The sequence below is a fragment of the Dermacentor silvarum genome, chromosome 3 (assembly GCF_013339745.2).
Source record: "Dermacentor silvarum isolate Dsil-2018 chromosome 3, BIME_Dsil_1.4, whole genome shotgun sequence".
NCBI lineage: Eukaryota > Metazoa > Arthropoda > Arachnida > Ixodida > Ixodidae > Dermacentor > Dermacentor silvarum.
In genome coordinates, this window is record NC_051156.1 from 216,468,559 (window position 1) to 216,489,186 (window position 20,628).

General features: G+C 42.8%; 1 protein-coding gene across 1 annotated transcript in view; it reads left to right on the forward strand.

Moving 5' to 3' along the window:
* The window catches only part of LOC119446651 (protein neuralized), a 30,104-nt gene that overhangs the window by 4,389 nt on the left and 5,087 nt on the right, over positions 1-20,628 (forward strand). The window contains exons 2-9 of the mRNA XM_037711142.2: positions 3,155-3,386; positions 6,774-6,884; positions 9,803-9,972; positions 10,621-10,665; positions 11,803-11,900; positions 13,452-13,609; positions 14,985-15,274; positions 18,983-19,102. Of these exons, the coding sequence (XP_037567070.1) occupies positions 3,155-3,386; positions 6,774-6,884; positions 9,803-9,972; positions 10,621-10,665; positions 11,803-11,900; positions 13,452-13,609; positions 14,985-15,274; positions 18,983-19,102 (1,224 nt within the window). The remainder of the gene's footprint in view (positions 1-3,154; positions 3,387-6,773; positions 6,885-9,802; positions 9,973-10,620; positions 10,666-11,802; positions 11,901-13,451; positions 13,610-14,984; positions 15,275-18,982; positions 19,103-20,628) is intronic.

The window sequence follows — 20,628 nt, forward strand, 5'->3', positions numbered from 1 at the left end:
CCTTGCAAAATCGCGTTGGCCATCTCATCAGACACACGAGGCCAGTTTCCTACCGAAAAAAAAAGAGGCGCGATTTAGTCCACAAGCCGCTAAATACCATGAGTACTCATCTGCTGTTCATAGCACGGCCATCGCAAAAGCGCTGTCGAAACAAGGGGGTTGAGTCCCAGCATCCAACGTAATTAATTCGTTCGTACAACTTTATTGGCAACAAGGATCAAAGGGTCACTAAGCGGCCAGGAGCCCGCAGGTCCTGGCGGCCTCCTCAGCCCGCTGGACGACCAACGTAATGGACATGCGAAATCAAAGGAAGCGTAGATATAAGTGCGTGAGCAGTTTAAAGTTTGTATTCTGCCCATTTGCTCTTCTATTAACTTTAATATAAAGTCAAAGATATTCCCTGAAAGTAGGTAGAAATACAAGAAACAGTACTTAATTCTCCGGCAGGTGCCATACTACACCACGCCGCTGAATGCTGCCATTCTAGAACTGTTTTGGCGGGAATTTGAACGATGTCCTTTCGTCAGTGTGTCATAGATGGTGCCAGCAGGTGTCCAATACATTGGACAGTGAGGTTTTATGGGGATGAATGCCTTGGGCATAGGAGTACTGTCTCATTACTTAGTGTCCAATATATTATACAAATCCCCATAGCGAGGTCTCGGGAGGATAAACCACTAATTTGCAAATAGAACTTTTGCAAAACCCTTGTAAACAATGTAAAAAATTGTAAGATATAATTTAAATAATATAATTATGTAAGATATAAATTGATATATCAAATTTGTTCACTTTGGATGCTCTAATGGATGCAGTTTACAAACTGCGATATCTGTTCAAGGTGCAGAGCTATGAATTAGTAAACCTTGTGCTTCTATTTTTTTTTTTTTTCAAGCTTACCTATTTTTGAAAATTCCATTAAAAAATTCAGGTACTAAATCGAAATTCCGCTTCCACCAGTCACTAGAATTTAACTTTCTCTCTCAAATGCAACACATTTCATTAAAATTGGCCCAGTGGTTATCTCAGAAAAGTGTTTCTGCGTTTGACATGTATTTGAATAGGCGGTATCGAAGTCGGGCCCGAGCTAAAGCTTCCTCTTAAAATCTGGAGACATCCATCAATGTGTCCCTCATGGCCCGTTGTACAGTTTTCTAATGTGAATGCCTGCTGATTAATTCAGCTTGCACCTATTTGATGAACCCTTTGTAAACAACAGTTGGCAGTTATATTGTAGAGCGTTTCAATGTTTTAGTGCTCGCCTCCGGATGATTCCATGAGATCAACACGGGTCCGAAAATTGATATTATTAATTTCATTAAATGTTTTAAATTAAGGCAAAAGCCTTACATCGCTCATGGGTCGAAAATTTGACCATCCAGAAAATTCAATGGCACGAAAATTCATGGTGCCACCAACAAAGGTTGTGGGTTCGAGTGCCTGAATTAACGCTATCTTATTTAAGACAGAGTTAATTAAGGAACGACCTATGGTGGGAGTCATACCCACAACCTTTGGTCCTAATTAAGGCGCAGTTATTATATAGGTAATTAAGGCACTCAAACCCACAACCTTTGGTGGGAGTCGAACGCACAACCTTTGATGGGAGAAAAAGAAAAGTAATATAGGAAGGTAACAATGCATTCGAATGAGAATTTTGATGGGGGGCAAATTGCGAGAACACCTGTGTGCTTAGATTTAGGTGCACGTTAAAGAACTCCAAGTGGTTGAAATTATTCTGGAGACCCCCACTACGACATGCCTCATAATCAGATCGTGGTTTTAATAGGTAAAACCCCATAATTTAATTTAGAATGTCAAGTAATTTAATTAATGTCTCTTGAGCGCACCGGCTTTCACCTTCGTCCTCTTTAGCATATGCTAAAGTGACTGTCAACATTTTTTTTTTTTGCACATGTCATTCAGTACCATGAAAGAGAACTTTGTTTCTTTAGTAACTGGGTAATTTAGGAGGGAAGAAATATGGAAATTCGTCAGTGTGGAGGCACCATTTTCATGCACAGGCAATCTCGCAAATTCACAACATTATAAAATGCTAAATATTATGGTTACAAAGAATGTTTTTTGTGTAAGATTTGTGTGTAAAGAAGAGTAAGCTAGTATATTTTGAGGCGTTTGGGCCCATACAAATCTTGGGTCTTCTGGCCTTTCTGGATACAATGCACAACAATGCATTGCGGTGTTATTATATAATGCGGTGTTATTTTCAGTGCACTTTGCTTCCCAGCAGTTGCGAAACTTTCTAAACGTTGCTACTCTTCTGAATTTTTATCTCCTAAGCCAATACATGTAGCTTTTTGAAACTTGGCAGGCTGTGGGAAATTAATTTGTTCAACAATTATGGTGAATATTGCTGCTGTAGCACAAGTACATCATTTTCCAATTGCCCCAAATTGCCCATTTTTGATGAAAATGAACCCTATTAAGAAAATAACTTTTTTTTTTTTTTCATTTCGTAAGCAACTGTTCACAGACACTGGAAAAAGAACATTAAAGAATGTGTTGCTATATTTTGTTTTCAAACACTATATAAGTGGTAGAAGTGGCAGCTTCGCCAGGATGTAGACAAGAAAAAGAAAAAGGGACATTAGAATTTTTAAAAATGGTAATGATGGGAACATTGTGTACTGTGGCATCATGGACTGTACACAAGATGAAGGTCTCGTGTTTTCTTGTTTCACCGCAATTGAACATTTCAAGTCTCCATTTCCCTGTGATCCTGTCTTGTGTTGCTCACGGAAATGATAAAACTTGATTCATTTTGTATTTCCTTTTCAATGAAAAGTGAAGTCAAAACTAAATGCTGAGGAATCAGTTTGGTGAGACTTTATTGAGCTCCGCCTTCTACTTAACTGCTGGTGTCAAGGTGTCAGCAGCAAGTAGCGCTATTTTTCTTTTTTCAATCGGTAAGAACACTGATGCTACATTTCGTTTGGACGAAGTTAAGCAGGAAACTGGTAAAAAGAAACATTAGTGTGAATGGGTGGAAGGGAACGGACAATAAAAGAGCTGCACAGTTACGGGTACCATACAAGCCTGACTTCCACACACTTGAGTGTTCCCTTTTATAAAACTCCTGACACTGCACAATGCAGCAACAGTTGGCCCCATCATTTACTGTCGATGTCCCCAGTGTCACAGACTCCTCTTGGAACGGCTGGGGCGACGTCCTTCAGCAGCGGGCAGCCAATGGGCTTTCACGAGGTGCATGGCGAGAATGTGCGTCTGGAGCAAGGCGGCAAGGTGGCGCGTCGAGCGGAGAGCTTCTGCAAGGCCATTGTCTTCAGCTCCCGGCCTGTGCAGGTCAACGAGAGGGTGGTGTTACGCATCACAGAGCTCTCCAATGGCTGGAGTGGTGCACTGAGGTGAGTGCTTTGCCATCAGTGAGCTTTAGCTTGTACATGTACGACATAACTCGGTCGATATATAGTAAAATAAAGACTTTTGCACAAAACAGACAACCACAAAAGGAATGCACGCATAGATGAGGCAAGCGCTAGGTGGAACAGCATCTGTCCAATGTCTTGCACAAAAATCTAGTTATTCACCATCGTGCACCAACCAGCCCAGCAGTCAGTGGCAATATGTATATTGCGAAGTGTCGGAAGTACTAGAGGTGCAGACGGGGGGGGTTCGGATAATGATAGTTAACGGCATCTCCTTTGAATCATGGTGGTGACAAATAGTCACCTAGTCCGTGTGAGCTAATTAGGTTTTACTTTATCTATTGCATTCTAGTAATATTCTGCCTGTCACTATCTTGTAAGGTTGACTATGACAGTCTCCACGGCTGCAGTGCTTTTATTTCATTAAGACTCCTGTCATCATTTGCTGATCTCCACTACCAATCCATTAACCTTTTATGGATGAGGGTTGCCTACAGGCAACAAACCAGGAAAAAAAAATGTTTATTTTGCTGAGTTTCAGTACTGAGTACAAAGTTTCTGGCTAAATGTCCTCAACCAACTCTGAATGACAGGCAGCCAGCGTCATTTGTGAATTTAGAGCCAGAACACAGGATGAGGAAAAATAAGTTTGGCTGTGACTCGCTTTCTTTTAGAAGCACGGTCAAAAGAGACAGACTGATGCAAGATTTCTGGCTTCACTAGCATCACACACTTGATTTAAAGCAAATTAAATGTACACCTGTGGTTCACATATGACGAGAGCTGTCTGTACAAATTCCAAATGAAGTCATAGGCGGCTTGGGGTGAAGCCCATCTCTAGTCTTCTTCCTTCTGTTTTCCCCCATTACTGCAAACGTTCCTGCAAAGTATATATATATATATATTTTTTTTTCATTGATTATGTTTGATTATTTCATTGACTATGAAATAGAAAATAAGAATGTTTTTAGGGTATTTATATGTCTCATCCTTAAAGGGTTAATGATGCTCCCATAAACTTTGAACTCCAGCATTTGTGGTAGGTGGATGTTCTAACCGATTCTTGCGTCATAGATATCAGCACCACTGCTGGCACTATCTCATTGCATCAAGCTCAGTCAGGGTACACAGAACAGCTGGCATCTGCAGAAAACATTCTAATCGCTTTCAACAGTACTATGGCTTTTGCACGATGCAGTGCTTAACCGTCCAATCAGCTCATCCGGTTTGCTCAACCAACCAGTAAGCGCTCACTGAAAGTGTTATCGCTGAGCGCGACCGTCCAAGATTGCATTCCCCATTTTGCTATGGGAGCACGGTGTTGCAAAAAATGTCTTCCACACATCCACGACAGCTTCTTGGAAATCGGCTAATGCCTCTTGCAGATGCCCATGCAAAGTACTATAATTGGATCAAGCAGAACTAATTGCACTCGGTATAGTCTGCTTAGCTATTGATTTACAGCAGGGGGCTCCGGTTCACCGCCTACTGCTCCAATTTACCACCCACTGCTCCGGAGCAGGTTTACTGCCAACCGCGCCAGTTGACCAGTCAAAATTGCCGATTGTTTTTCTCGCGATCCTCGGTTGTTTCTTTGTCACGTGGGGAAATATTAGAAAGGGATGTAACAAATAGATAATCACTTTTCTAGTGCACTGTCGACAAAAATCAGATAAAAAGTTGGCCGTCAAAAGGTGCGATTGCACCACGGAGCACGCAACCTGCATGACCTTCTGCTGATGCAACCTATACAATGCTGCCGTTTCGGAACCATCGTAATAAAAAGGATCTGAGCTTCAGGTAGTCGCAGCACCTTCATTGAGCAAATATAAAAGCAAGAAAAGCAAATAAAAGTGTAAAAAACTAGCATCTGGGTTCGTTACTGCTGCAGCGTGGGCACAAAAGTTCATTGGTGCAGATTCGAATCGCTGCCGCATGTTTCGTGCGCATTTTGACAGCGGCAAGCTGTGCATTTGTTTGTCCTGGCGAAGTTTGTCGATCACAGTAGGATGTGTCACTGGCTCGCGTTAGTTTCGATAATGCGTCCAAAATGCAAATTGGGTGATTGTACAGTTCAAAACGACACACGGTCTTATCAAAAATGAGAGAGAGAGAGAGAGAGGCTTAGTTGTGTAACAAAGCCGCAGAGCTCATAATTGTACAGTATTTTGTTAGCAGCCTTTAAGCAGCGCCTAAGCAGACAATGCGTGTACTTTGTGCACCACAGCATGCTTGAACTTATGTCATAGCAATATTACACAAGTCTCAGCATGCCATGTCCAAGATTTTTCTGCAGCACTCAGGCTGGGTCGAGTCCCCATGCCTAGAGAACCACAGAGACCAATCAGAGCACACAGTAGTTCCGAGCGTCTGGACGGCGAGAGAGCTCGTCGCAGCAGCATGGTCTCCAAGATTGCATGGGTGGGTTGATGCAATTTAGAGGTCATGCCAAGGAGCATCACTTCTGAGGAGATGTAATGGTGTCGTTTATTTTTAAGTACCAAAAACAGCTATTCTTGCGAGCTTTTTGGGACGCTTCTGGTCATATTTCAAACATTAAATTTTACACCGACTCTCCGCTGTACCTACATTATCTTAATCTAGGCTTCTTAGTCCGAAATTTCAATGCAGTCGGCCTTTAAATGAGTAATGTGAAAGGTTGACAGGACATTGGAGCGCTGTTTGTTGTTTAAACACCATGCTGACTCTGCTTGGAACAATGCTGCAATGCTGCTTGGAATGCTGAATCGCACTCCTCAAGAAAACTTAGTTTGAGGCAGCCACTGTAGCAGGAATTCAGGCAATGTGACATAATAGGCTTAATTTCTTGTTCTAAGATCAGTGACGCTGGTTTTGCCAACCAATGCCGCCATGCAGCCGATGCTGGAAGAGCTCGTCATGTGACCAACACTCCTCAGCAGCAGGCAATGTGTGTTTGGCTGCACTTTGTGAGTGCAAATGGACATATGATCATACACTGGGAAGTATGTGGCAAGGCCTCATAATGTGGCTGAGACTCCAGAGATGTGGGCGGTGGCATGTTTGGTGCAAAAGTAAACATATACCACCAAATACTACTGTGTAAAATAACATCTGAGCATCTGGGAATTCTGTGTCATGGGAGTGCATTGTGCACATAACCAAGTGGTAGAGTGCTTCTGCATACACCTAGCCTAGCCAAGTCTAGTGTTATGTTTGAAGCTGAAATGTTAGTAACGTGCACACGATAGGTCAAGTTGTTAGACACAGTGACGCCAAGGTATTTATAAGCGTCAGTTTATAAATAAGCAGCATTTATAAGCTAATAATTGTAGAAACTTGATAACCTCACCCAACTCCCCCTTCTAATTGCTTATCTGCATGCAGGCTGGGCTTCACGTCTCACGATCCAGTCACCCTACAGGGAACCCTACCGAAATACGCTTGCCCGGATCTGACCAACAGACCAGGTAACTGGGCCAAGGCACTGGGTGAAAGGTATGGTTCTTTGCCATTTGACTTAGTTTATGAAGGTGATGCATTTCTGCCAGCTTAAGCAAGTTTAGACAAAGGGCCATATTTTAAAATAATTATTTTCATTTTTCATTCTTCTTGCCCTTTGTCATAGATGGCATGAAGCTCTGCCCACCCTATTGCCAAGATCGGCCAGGCAATCGATAAGGGCTTAATAGAATCTAGCAAAAATGTCCATTTCGTCCGAAAATCGAAGCATTTAGCGATAACAAAGTATCAAACAACAACATGGAGCAAGGCTGGTAGTTTCATTGATCGTGTAAATTGCAGTGAACATTTGCTTACTAATTACATTACCAAGCATGGTGTCACGCGTGCACTGGCAAACATGAGCGGATTTCACTTGATGACTGCGAATACTCACTAGGACAACACTGGCGTGATGAGGAGTGGCGGCAGCGGTGACTTAATTGCCCTTTGGGCTGCCTCCCGCTTCAACGTGAAGTAGGCACATTGAATATAGCGCATACGAGGCCATCAGCCCTCGGCGAGCATAGCCGTTGTACCGCAGCAGATTACCTCCAAGACAGGGCAAGAGCATGCGCGGTCGAGCTCAGCTGCGCAATTTGCAGCTGCCCTCGTACTACAGGAAATGCACACTGGCAAGCCTGCCTGCAGCAGAACTAAGCAATGTGTCACTTGGAATTGGTGGCAGGGGCTGCTGGTAGGAAAATGTGCTTAGAATGGTTCAATACACAATTGCTGTTCCTGATGTGAAAGCTACCCTTGAGAAGGTCTGTTTCATTAGCAATATTCTTTGGCTTTATCTGTGCAATTAGACTTGAGCCAGCACTATCATCATCATCAGCTTTTATAATGTCCATCTGCAGGACGAATGTCTCTCCTGGTGATCTTCCATTATCCGTGTCCTACGTTAACAGAACTGATCCTGTGCCGGCTGGTTTCTTAGCACTCCACCTAATCCTCCACTGTCCTATGTATTTCTTGAACTCGCTGTTATCTTCTTGCAGAGTGTATACTTTGTTTCGCAAAGAGATTATAGTGCTGTTCACAAATATAAACTATATTAGCTACATACTACCAATCAGTTTTGCGGAATTCCGCAGAACTGATTTGCCATATTACCATTATTTACTCAACTTTTCAATTCCCCACAGTTTTATCAGGCACACATTTTTCATTCAGAAAAGGAGGAAGTGTGGAAGCCTTTTTTTTTTTTTTTGTACAAGTCATGAATGAGCATGGCACATGTTTATTTCGATATCATGGTTATCAGCCAGTCAAAGATTTTTGGTGCTTGCCTGTATGCTTTCACATCACTAGTTGCTTCTAGAAGAATCTAGAAAAAAAAAATAATGCCAAATGCACTTGTTGAAAGCACTCACTGACCACCTTCCCATGCTGTGCGCTGTTCCGTGTATTGTGTTCCAAAACAGTGTGGTAAAAAAAGTATGTACAAGCCCAAGTCACAGCACTTCATTTAATTTCACTTATCAGATATGGGCTCTGCCATAACCAGACCACCCTTACTAGCCCTATGTAGCTTTCAGTCATATAGCAAGTAATGAATATTGGCTCCTAACTACTGCTCAAATTTTAATAACAAATTATTGCGCTTTGTGCAGACAAATGTCTATGAAGCACTAAGGTTTCATCAACATGTTGTTTGTGAAAGCAGTGAAAATGCATCATTAGCCACGGAAACACCATGCCTAGTCTTTTCCCATAAAATCATGGCTTGCCTGTGTTTGATGGTTGTAAAAATATTGCCTTTTCATGTGCAGACACCTGCTCAGGTAATGCTTGATGTGGTGCACTGACAATGCAATATGACAAGCGATGCTTCATTTATATGTTAAATTCTATCGCACACATCATATCATAACAGTGTGATAGAAATAACAATCATCAGTAACATGATTCTGTAGATTTTGTGGAGGGATGAAACAAAGCCTAGGAGAGTGTAGGAAGCCAAAGAAGAGAGTCTGTCTACTGGCAAGGGGGGAAGAAGAAGAATAAGCAAGATATGCTAAGCAAACATCGCAAGAACGTACCTAGTATGATTAGAGGAACGGATGACATGAGTGCTGTCCCTATCCCATGCTGTCCGTTTCTCTAGTCTTACTCTGATTCTTGCACTCTTTGCCAAATTATGTCGTCATACCAACAAGCCTGGCTAACAATCATTTTGCAAGATCATGCTCGTATTCTGGTCAGTGTAGCCTTGGAATGTTACGTAGAGTTTGAGCTCAATTGAGTGAACAGAACTGACAGCCAGGCTAGTTGGTCTTGATTCATCTTTGAATTTACTTGTCCAGCGCAAGAAACAACACGGATGACAGAGAAGCACACACAGACAGCGCTGACTCTCAACTGAATATGTTTTGAACACAACGTAAACATGAACGGGAATACGCATGAGCAACAGAAACCAAGATAACACAAAAAGAGAAAACACGAAAGGCAACACAATCTGTTTACCATTTGTGTGTGTTAATGAAGAATTCAATCTCCTTATTGTTTAAGGAGATAGGCGGCTGGCTGATGCACTTCGTACTGTTTTGCTAATTTGATAAGTCTCTGTAGATTATTCTTTTGTTCAAGAACGCGCCCAAGTGGTAAACAGATTGCGTCGCCTTTCGTGTTTTCTCTTTGTGTTATATCTGTTTCTATTGTGCATGCGTATTCATGTTCGCGTTTACGTCGTGTTTAATAAATATTCATTTGAGAGTCGGTGCTGTCCATGTGTGCTTCTCTGTCGTCTGTGTTGTTTCCTGCGCTGGACAAGTCGATTCAAAGATGCATCAATTGATGGAATTTGGCAACAGAAGTTGTGAAAAAGGAGCTGTTGTGCAAGATCATCTAAACTTGGATGTCATTGCCAATGCTTTGAGCTGACAGTTTCATGCAAACTTTTGCAGGTATGCCACGGAGGGCACATTGCTACATTACTATGTGAACAACATGGGTGAAGTATTCTTTGGTATCAATGGTGAAGAAAAGGGGCTTTTTCTGAATGGCGTTGACACCAGAGGGCTTCTATGGGCGCTCATCGATATCTACGGCAACACTACAGCCATCAAGATGGTTGGTAGGTGTCCAGAAATCCCAGCTCACAAAAATTAACAAGTTAGAAACCAAAACTGGAAAAAAATGATGCCATTACTACTCACTGAAAATGATGGAGAACCCAGAAAGTTAAGAACCAGTGTGGCTCTTCTGCATGACCTCCGAGACTGGGCAGCTCCCACAATGCAACAAAAATCTCGGAGGCGATGGTCTGGAACATGTGTAATGTCTGCTAACCACGAACTACATGCATCTGCTTAGGTGTTATTTAAAGACTGTTAAGAAAAAACTTGGATAATTATACCAGGCCTGCAGCTTTGCAAAGGTTGCTGTACATTGCCACCGTCTTCGTCGTTATATGACAATATGCTACTTAATTATAACCAGTTTAGCCAAAGTGAAGTTTTGTTGCAATTGGCCTTTAGCAACTGCATTGATTAGAAGTCCTTACTAATATGAGGTCCTGAATTTTGCACACTGTGCTTTAGGCATTATCGCAGACACATTAGTTTCTACTTGCTGAATGCTGCTTAATATTTTTCATGTTTGACAAGTTCAGTGAATGTCATTCTGCATTTTAAAACATTGAGTACATAGTATATCTGGTGTTGCTGTGGCTTTAGTAGGCAATGCACCAGTCGCTTTCTACAAGTACTTTTTTTTCTTGCAGAGGATGAGCAGTTATTGAACAACCGAAATGAGATCATTCGAAATGGTAAGTTCTTGTTGAAGTTGAAATTTCAACTTGCAGGTTACTTTAGTTGTTTTCTGTGCCATCATATTCAGTAGACCACCTCTAAGCCAAACATCATAGTCACGGTTGTATAAGTGATGGAAAAAGCAATATTACAAGCTGCCTTTATTTAATACAGGTAATATAGTACAGTCGGAACTCAGTATAACGAATACAAATATAACGAAGTATCAGATACAACCAAGTAAATGTAAAACTTGGTTGGTCATGCTTTGTCTCAGTGGAATATTCTACTGCTATAATAAAATCGAAAATGAGAAATTTGATGTAGTATCGGCGAAGCAAATTTTTGTTTGCACGTGCCTCAAGATACATTCTGGTAGCAAAAATGTCAAATAATATCACCAACTGATTTTTCAGACCTGATGGCTGCAAAAGACTCCAGGTACATGCTGGCTATGCATGTGGACTTAGTTAATTGAAACTGTGGAACAAAACCAGCTCACTGAATCATAAAGAAATATTTGTTCATGGAACTACGATTGGAAAATGAAATGAAAACAAAAATTTCATCGTGTATTGTGAATATAGATAATTGGGCTATGAGTGTACGTAGTATATTGAGTGTGTGGTTTATGTGGGCAAGACACCTCAAGCACCCTGCACTGATGCCCTAATGAGCAATGAAGTAAAGCACCAGTATATATACTCGTTTAAATTAAAATATATTTTGGTGGGCGGGCATTTCTTTTTTTTTTTTTTTGTCCACATGCGTGGTGCTTTACCGAAAACCTGATTTGAATTAGAAAGATTAACTACATTTACTCTTTAGAATGTTTTCCTTATTTGGGGCTTCTTATCTACAAACTGTGCCACCTATTTATCCAAGCAGCACAGAAAGCAAAGCCAATACATTGGCTCAAAATGGGACCACATTAACTGTACATCAAACATTATTGACCTACATAACCCCTATTTCATTGCTAGGGTAGGCTTATTTTGAGAGGACTATCTGCTTATTGGCCACCGCTGTCATCCATAATCTCTGCTTTCTTAATGTGAGTTGCGAAAACTGTGCATGAGGTCAGCTGATGTGAATTCGCATTCGGCGATTCGTGTCTGTAGTGCACCATAATCACTTTTCTGTGGGCTTTGCAGTCACCCTGACAACTGGTGGTGTGGAGGACCTGATTCGACAGATGGAAGAATTTAATGGTGCAAGGGAGACAACCGGACCAGCTCCAGTAGTGACTCAGGTACCTTTTGGATTTCATTATTTTGTTGCTCGCTCCTGTTGTCACTACTTTTCCCTCTGTGATGGAACACTTAGCTTGCCATCGCCACCTGTCTTTGTAATGCATGGAACTTACAATTCCCTTGCATGTACTGACTTATTATCGTCATTTTTCTCGCTACTGCTGAAGATGGTGCTGCTCTCCTGCACGGCGTCTGCTATTGGGGTTCACTGGTTATGGCATTGTGTTCTGCTGCTGCTGCATTGGTTTTCCAGCTGTGGCAGCCCCATTTCGTTGAGGATGGAAAGCCAAAATGCTTATGTACCACGCTTTGCCTGCCTGTTAAAGAATCCCAAGCCACCCATTCATTTCATTCCTTCCAAAGATCTAATTCCTATCGGAGGGATTTCATCTCATCACTTCCACACATGCTTCTGTTCTGTGTTTTCTCTTTTTTCTTGTTGAGTGGGTACACTACATATGCTGCTTGAAAGAATGAACATTTGCTTGTTAGTCAGTAACGTTGTCTGTCCCTTTTTTTCTGTCCTGTTCATCGTACTGTTTTTTCTGCTCAAATCCCCAATTGTCAAAATTAGCAATTTCAAGCCCCTCCGCTACAGAGTTTCCTATAATCCCTGTGTTGCTCTGTGATGTTAAAATTGATCAAGCATTCAAGCGTATCGCTTGGTTCTCCTTTGCCCTCAATATATTTCACTCTTGAACATGTGCTGCTTGCTTTTCAAGGAGCAATAACTTGCCTAAGCACTGGCACAGATGAGTTCATGGCCTTGTTGGTAAAGCGGCGATTTTTGTATCAAGAAGTTGACTGTATTTGCAGTGCATGTTTGGCAATACTGTGCATGCACTTCCACAATATGCTCATGTTTGTCAATAATGTGACAAACAGCTTCTTTTTAATTAAGGAAATGTAAATTGTAGTACTTTGTTTGAACATTATATCACCAATGACAAAATGCACCCATTAAGTTAATTTCTAATGCCATGAGATTGCACTTATATCCGGAGTAAAGAATCGGCACAATGAACTGTGATGTGGTTACCTTCATCTATGTGTTTAGCTAAACAAGTGATCAACAGTGGTTGAACGAAGAATGTCGCTGTAGCCAACTGTTTCGACAAGCGAACTTGTCAATACTTTGGCTACCCTGAAAAGTACAAGTCCCCTTTTGAAAACGTTTGCTACAGTGACATTCCTTGTTCAACCACTTTTGGTCACTTCAAGCCTCCGTCCTCCTGTGAACTTCTGTCTTTTTGGTTTTAAGCAAACAAAAGTGTTCTTTCTTTCATCTCCCCCCCCCCCCTCCCTTTCTTTTTCTTTTGTGGGCAATCTTGAGGTGTCCACACTTTGTCCACTTACATGGAGACGCTGCTGTGCTGATGTACGCATGGCTATTTCACCAAGCAATGCGTATCTCTGATTTTTTAAGCGACCACTTGCCAGTAAGAACACTCTAAAGGTATCATGCAGCTAGACTTCTTTTAGATTTCGGAATGCTAAAGGCATGTTGAATAGACTGGCCCACATTTACTTTTGTCTGCTGTAATACGCAGGCATCATGCAGTTCGGAGTCGCTTGATGGCACACCACTGCAGTCTCCGCCTCATCGCCGTCCCGTCACCATGCACACTCCTACCGGTGCAAGCACCTGGCAGCGGATAGTGTTTCACAATGTGCTGGGCCCAAATGCTAGGCTAGATCCGACGGACAGGTAAGCAGCAACGGGACTCTTCTGGCACTTCACTGCAGCATACCAAGCGAAATTCATACTTTGTAAAGATTGTTTTTATAACAAACCTGTTAAGGGGGAGTTCTACAGCTGTTTTCATGGGAAGTGCAGTGGCATGGGCGGTATCAAAAGTTAATCAAAAAAGAGCCAGAGTCCTGAATCTTTGCTGTGAAAAGTATTTATCAATGATTATGAAATAAATGTTGCCGTGCGTATACCTCACTTGAATAGAAAACTTATTTGGGGCTTTTTAGCCAGTAACCCAAAATTTGTTTTTCTCACTTAGCATGTTACCAGCTCCATGTCGGAGTTTGTACTGCTGCAGTGGTGAAGGCTGTTAGCTTGGTGCAGCAATGTACTGTTGCTGCTGCGTTGAAGCTTAGTCATAGCTGGCTGTTCTTTGTGATAGCTTTAATGCAGGCTTCATAGTGAAAGCTGCTGGTGTGGTGCTGCAACACGGTTTGTGTGGGAGCATCATTGTGAACAGCCAGCCACGACTGCACTCGGATCGCAGCAGCAACGTAGCCAGCAACCAGTCCCCTAGTACTTCCGAATGATGCGGGAACTCGTTTATACAGCTTCGCTGTCTTTAATGTATCGGTGAAGAATTTTTTTCTTTTTCTAACCCTTTGCCCTTTTTCATTGAATTTCATGAAGGGAGCTCATCTCCTTGTGTCAGGCAGATGATACCCCAGGTGTTGCTTTAGGATCTGCTAACCCCACAATCTGATTTCTAACATCAAAAGGCATGGGAGGAGGAGGCAGGTGTCTGCAAACAAGAGAGAGCCCACAGCTGATTAGTTGGGAAGTATGTTAGGCAGTTACGTGCAGTAGTAGATTAGACATTAAGTACATTATGAAATAAAGTACTAGCAAAAGCCTTTAGTTCACCAGACTGCAAATGACAGAGTAACACCTCAGTGTTCATGGTGAAGTCTTACTGCAGTAGCCAAATGAATGCTGGAAAACACTTTCGAGTATCTGGCACATATAATAATTATAGTTGCTGTAATTAGCCCTTTAATAATTAGGTCCATGTTCTGCTTCTTTTTCCCCATTTTGGCCTAGTGCAAAATAGTCTGCGTAGTTTTGGGCAAAGAAATGAAGAGTGTGAGCTCTCTAACATCAGCTGATGTGCGTTGAAGTTGCAGCAAAGTCATCGAGGGGACACCGGAGGTTCAATCCTAGGATCAATCAACAAGCTAAGATTATTGGCTTTGTGCCAAAGATCCTAGCTGCATAACCACGTAACAATTTTTACCTTAGCTTATCGGCGGCTTGTGTACAGAATTACTCATTGTTCAGTTGCTGACTTAAGTGACTACTCTGACAATATTGTCTATATTTTGCTTTTCAGACTGTCGGCAGAACGTTGTGACCTCAGCGAGCAGCATGCGTTTGCGTTCGCTTCACGCACGCTCTGTCCAAACGAGAGGCTTGTGCTCAAGGTGGTAGGCCTGGACTCAGCGCTGTCTGGTTCTCTGGCTTTTGGCCTGACGACCTGTGATCCGGCAACCCTTGCGCAATCTGCCTCTGAACTCCCCAGCGACCTGGATGCTCTTTTGGACCGGCCAGAGTACTGGGTCTTCCAGAAAGACATTCCCTGCTTACTCAACGATGAACTCACTTTTGTCACTGGGGATGATGGTATGTGAAACTTCAGTAATAATTGTTTGATTCTGCACGAGTTTAGCGACTTGTGTGTATTTCGGTGCCAATGCAGCACCACATGCAGCGATGTAAAGTGCCCAGTATAATTTTGCTAAATTTTAAGGCGGCCACTGATTAGTAGTATTACGAAAAGCTCATTACATTGCACTTGAACACGAAGGATAATGTAGTTTGGCCAAATATTCTCAGTTTTCTTACAGAACTCGCCAGGGCTGCCTGGTTGCACTTTTCTGTCGGCACTGTAGTCAATCCCAGAAATATCAAACCTGGAGGTACCTAATTATTCTCCACCCACCGTAGTGGCATAGTGGCTTTGGCGTTGCGCTGCTAAGCCCGACAGCACAGGATTGAATCCCGGACGCATTTCAATGGGGGCTAAATGAAAAAACACCTGTGTACCGTGCAATGGGGGCAAATCCCAGGTGGTCAAAATTCATCCGGAGTCCCCCCACTACAGCATGCCTTATAATCATATCGTGGTTTTGGCACATAAAATAGCATAATTTAATTTAATTAATCCTATTATTGTCTATATGAGCTGTTTTAACAATCCCTTAGAAATTTCATTAACTCTTTCCCTACCATGGGGAAAATAGGTGTTCTTTGTACGCTACGCTAGATTTTTCTTTTCTGAAGGAACTACTGCACTCAATATTTTATGTAATACATAAACAAAAAGCAGAATGAATGCACTTTTCATGCATAAAGGTTTTATTGACGAGATGTGTGTCATAAAAAAGATAAATTGCCAATAATCAAGATTATGGGATAAAATTGAACAAAGTTTGTAAAGACACACTTTCATCTGCAAAGAAAAAAATGCAACGAAAATTATGAGATATACAATATGTATTGCCATCTAATAGGTGCTATCTCCGAAAAAAATGAAATTTTTCATTGAACAGGTATTCCGTTACAAAAATTTAACTGCAAGCACTACAGTTGGGCGTGCCGGGCTGCGGCCGCCGATGTTTCGGCTGGTTTGCGTTGTTGTCGCTCTCATAGTCAAAGTCGGATAAAAAAAGCAGCATCCTCAGACTCACTGCTGCACGGTCCATCGATAAAATCAGCTGCAGACACAAGATCTGTGATCTTTCGAAGCGCACGTGACGCTCTCGGAGGTGGCCATTTTTGCTTTCAAATTTGACTATTGCGAAACTTCAGATGCGTTCATAAATTACCACCTGGTGGGGAAAAAGCAAACTGCTTAGTAAACAAAAATATAGTTCTCCTTCTTCACGTCCAGTGGCGCAGTGTGTCCGTGAGTGGCGTGGAAGGTCTCGAACGCGGCGTTTCAAACCATTGATAGCGGGCTAACAATGCCCAATGGGCGTGGTACGGTAAGGGTAATGTATAGGGCTGTGTAATACACCCGCATCAAACACTGCCACAGGAGTCAACAACAAAGTTACGGTTTTGTGCCAGTTGACATGGCGGCAACTTTGTTCATGGCCACCATGTTTGCTGGATCGCACTCGCGGTTCAAAACCAAAACACCATGTGACATTCGAAAGTGTTATACATCAGTGCTAAGGGTAGGTGGTGGTGGTGCCACAAGCCAGAAAAGTCGCACAGGTCAGCAAAATCAGGCACCTGAAAAATTGGTCAGCAATGGTATTTCACATTTTTGCTCACTTTTGCTACCAGAATATGCATATTTTTAAAAGCATGTAAACAAACATTTGCTTTCTCTATAACCGTCACTGTGTGGGATCCCGCATATTTATCTTGAGAATACTCCGCTAAACATAAAGCATGGCCAATTAAATTTTATATTTACTTTGTTATATCTGATAATTTGATATATTCGTGTTTGCTGTATCGAGGTTCAACTGTATGTAATGCCATTTTACCACGGACTGGTCAAGTGAGGGTCTTGCAAATGACAAACAATTGAAAAAATTATTGTAACTGGCACACCATGACATTGACATTATTGAGACATAGAAACAGCATGGCTCGGATTGTGAAGGAGTAGAGTAATAAATATTACAGTACAGCTCATAATTCTAAAGGGATGCATAGAGGGTAGTACAGTGGAATCTCGATAATACGATCACGGCTAATACGATTTTCCGGATGATACGAATTTTTCCGAGGACCCGGCCGAGCCCCATAATTTTGCAACATGCTAGAGAAGGGTTGTTACGAATCGATTTTCGACCCCCGTTGGTTGATACGAATAAACGCCGCCCCACCGACGGCCGCGAAAGAGAACAGCGAGCAGTCACGCGCGTTTTCCCTTTCTCTTTTGGTGCGGAGGCGCGGACGCAGCGCTGGACAGCGCGGCGGCCGCGCTTCCCCACGCGCGGCCGCCGCAGCAAGCGAAGGCTCGTGCGGTCTATCGCTTCAACGGAAACTGAGCGGCGTAAGCACAGCGCATACAAAGGTCAGAGCCGTGTGACGATCGCTTTCAAGATACGGTGCGCGCGACAACACCGACAGCCGGCACAGGCGCAAAGTACAAGAACTCATTTGTTGGCAGAGTAGAAGCCCCCCACTCCCTCCCTCCCGCGCTACCTTCCCGCTTTGCTCCTTTCGCGTGGGAGATTGCGTCGCCAGTTACCCTTGCGCTCGGTTGCAATGTACGCATTTGGTGCCGTAGCACAGCGTAACCACGCCCCCCTCCCTCCCTTACCCCCACGGCCTTTCGCGCGACGAAAGTCACATTTTCTCTCCGCCGTGCGTTCGCTCTCTGTGAAGGCGCGCATCCCCCGCGCGCTTTTATTGGCACATACGGCTCGCGGCGACGATTTTATCGCCCTTGGACTCATGCTCCACGTCTCATGCTCCTCCTCCGCATCGCCCTCGTCGAGAAGCGTGCTCGCTACTGCCCTTGTCGGCAAGATTTTACCGCGGAAGCCGCATTATAACCGGTATTTCGTCTCACGTGGCTGCACTGTAGGCGGTATGCGTATACATGGAGTTCTATGGGAGAGTAAACGGGAGTCGGAAAAGGTAGCATTGTAGCCAGTTCTTCACTATGAACGGTTACGTTATAAGTGATCTATACTGTAAATGCTTTTTACGTGCGTGTGCCTGAGTGAGTTCACCTCTGACTCTTTAATTTAGCTAGTTTTAATTGTGTTTCGATGATACGAATTTCGGCTAATACGAATATTTTTCGTGACCCCGTGAGATTCGTATCATGGAGGTTCCACTGTATTCAGATGATAAATCGCATTGCCTAAATGAGAAAACAAATATGCAGGCCACCTGCAGATATATAGGCCACCTGCAGGCAAGACAGCCTAATAATTATTAAATGACGAAATATAGGAATTCGCTTCCTCATATGTTTGCTGAGCAACTGCGGCTCCCCAGTTGCAAAATCATTCAAGACACTCCACACTTGCACATGGCTTTCTCACTGTAAACACCAATATGTGTTATGTTTTCTGTTCGAGTGAAATTTAGTGTTAAAAATTCGACTAGTGAGTTATCACATTGAATACAAATCGAATAGCTGAGACTATTCAATTAACTTTCACACACCCCAAGTTCTCGCACATTGTGGCATTCATGGCTGGCGTGCCACAAAAATCCCAGTTGGGTTTTGGTATCCCTTTTCTACGATGTTTACAGAACCACTGAAGTTGCTTGTAGTTTTTTGAAAAACTGTGCATGCTATTCTGCATAATTTATTGCCTAATATTCACTTCCGCTTATTCTTTGTACTTGCAGGAAAGGTTCAGTACTCGCAAAACAATGGCCCATTCAAAACAATAATGTACGTGGATGGCACACAACAGTTCTATCCTTTTTTCGACATCGCAGGCCGGGTGACAAAGCTCAGGCTTGTTGGTACGTTTTCACTTTTTCTGTTTTTTTCTTTCCCAAACTTTTCATTGCATACTACAAAAGTATTGTACATGCTTATTATCAGCATAGGTATGCGCAAGTTGTTTAATTTACTTTTTTTGCAGTGCAAGGAGAACAAGTAAAAAGAGAAAAGGGCAGAGATCATGGTTGGCACTCTGTCTGAACAGAAAGTAGCCTATGCTGTATGTCAAAGCACAAAGCAAATGCACAAAACATTGCTTTAAGCCAGCATTTGCTAGTTGGAGAAAATATACCATGTTGTAAGCACAGGAAGGTACAAAATGAGGGATGAGAAAGAAATAGAACCATGTCTGGATAGCTTGCTGTGTTTTGTGCATAAACCTGCCCTGGTACACAGCTCTTGCCAATTACATTGCTTGGGAAGAAGGGCAAAGGAAGACATTCATATGTATAACCGTTGCAAATATAGCTGCATTCAACAACGTTCAGCTCTTCACATGAGTAGCCCTTGGACAATATGCAAAATTCCGTTAGCAGGCTTTCCCATAAATCTAAGCTGCCATATAGCTGTGTTCCCACTAGTAGCACAGTTTAAGCTGAGACATGCGTTTTAAAAGCTTAGACCTTGCAGGCAATAGAGGGAGCCAGGAATGATGTCACCAGCCCACATATTGACACCTTTCAAGGTCAGCCATATTTGGTTAGGTCTAATGTTGTGTATGGAAAAGCACCCATGCAGGTTTTGCATATCATTTAGTAGGCACAAAGAAATGCTCCAGAAACAATCTGGTTTTCTTATATTCTTTTTCTTCTCTCGTTCTAGTTATCACTGCCTTCACTGCTGCTCTCTTGTAGTGCAGTGCAGCTTAACCCCTTCTTGACGAAGCTGTTGAATAATCTGAATCTGATGTTGATCAAGATCTTGCAATCTGTGGGGTCTCACACGTGCTCTTTGGACAAAGGAACGACAACACAGTAATCCAAACAATCAAAAGGGCATTTCTTACACCTTTCATACACTAATGCATGCTAGCCGAATTACTACTCGTTGAACATTCACATGGGCGCGTGACAAATCAAGGAAGTTCGACTCACCGTGACCGGATAGCGAGCGAATATATTCGCCCCATGCTATGACACCATTGCCTAGTCGTTCATGTGTACGGTCACGCGAACGGTGGCGAGTTCGAACGATCCGTGTTGATCCATACTGGTGTCCTGCTCCTAGCCTCGCAAGACGGTCTTGCAAAGCGAGCTGGCGCAAGCGCGAAGCGTCCGTGGGTGCTGCTTGCTGACCCCAACGCCAAAGAGCCAGCGCCTTCTTCCATTTGCACCCCAATAACCCCACCACTAGGTGGCACTAGCAGCGCAACAATAGTGCCATCTCTCGTAATACGCTGCCACCATAACGCCTTGCGGCGAAGCCGGATTACAGGAGACGGGAGCCATGCAGGGAAAACAACATCAGGGGATTTGTGACAGTCGCGCATCCCCACAAATCTTATGAAAAATGGCCACATTAATTTGTATTGTGGAATCATTCACGA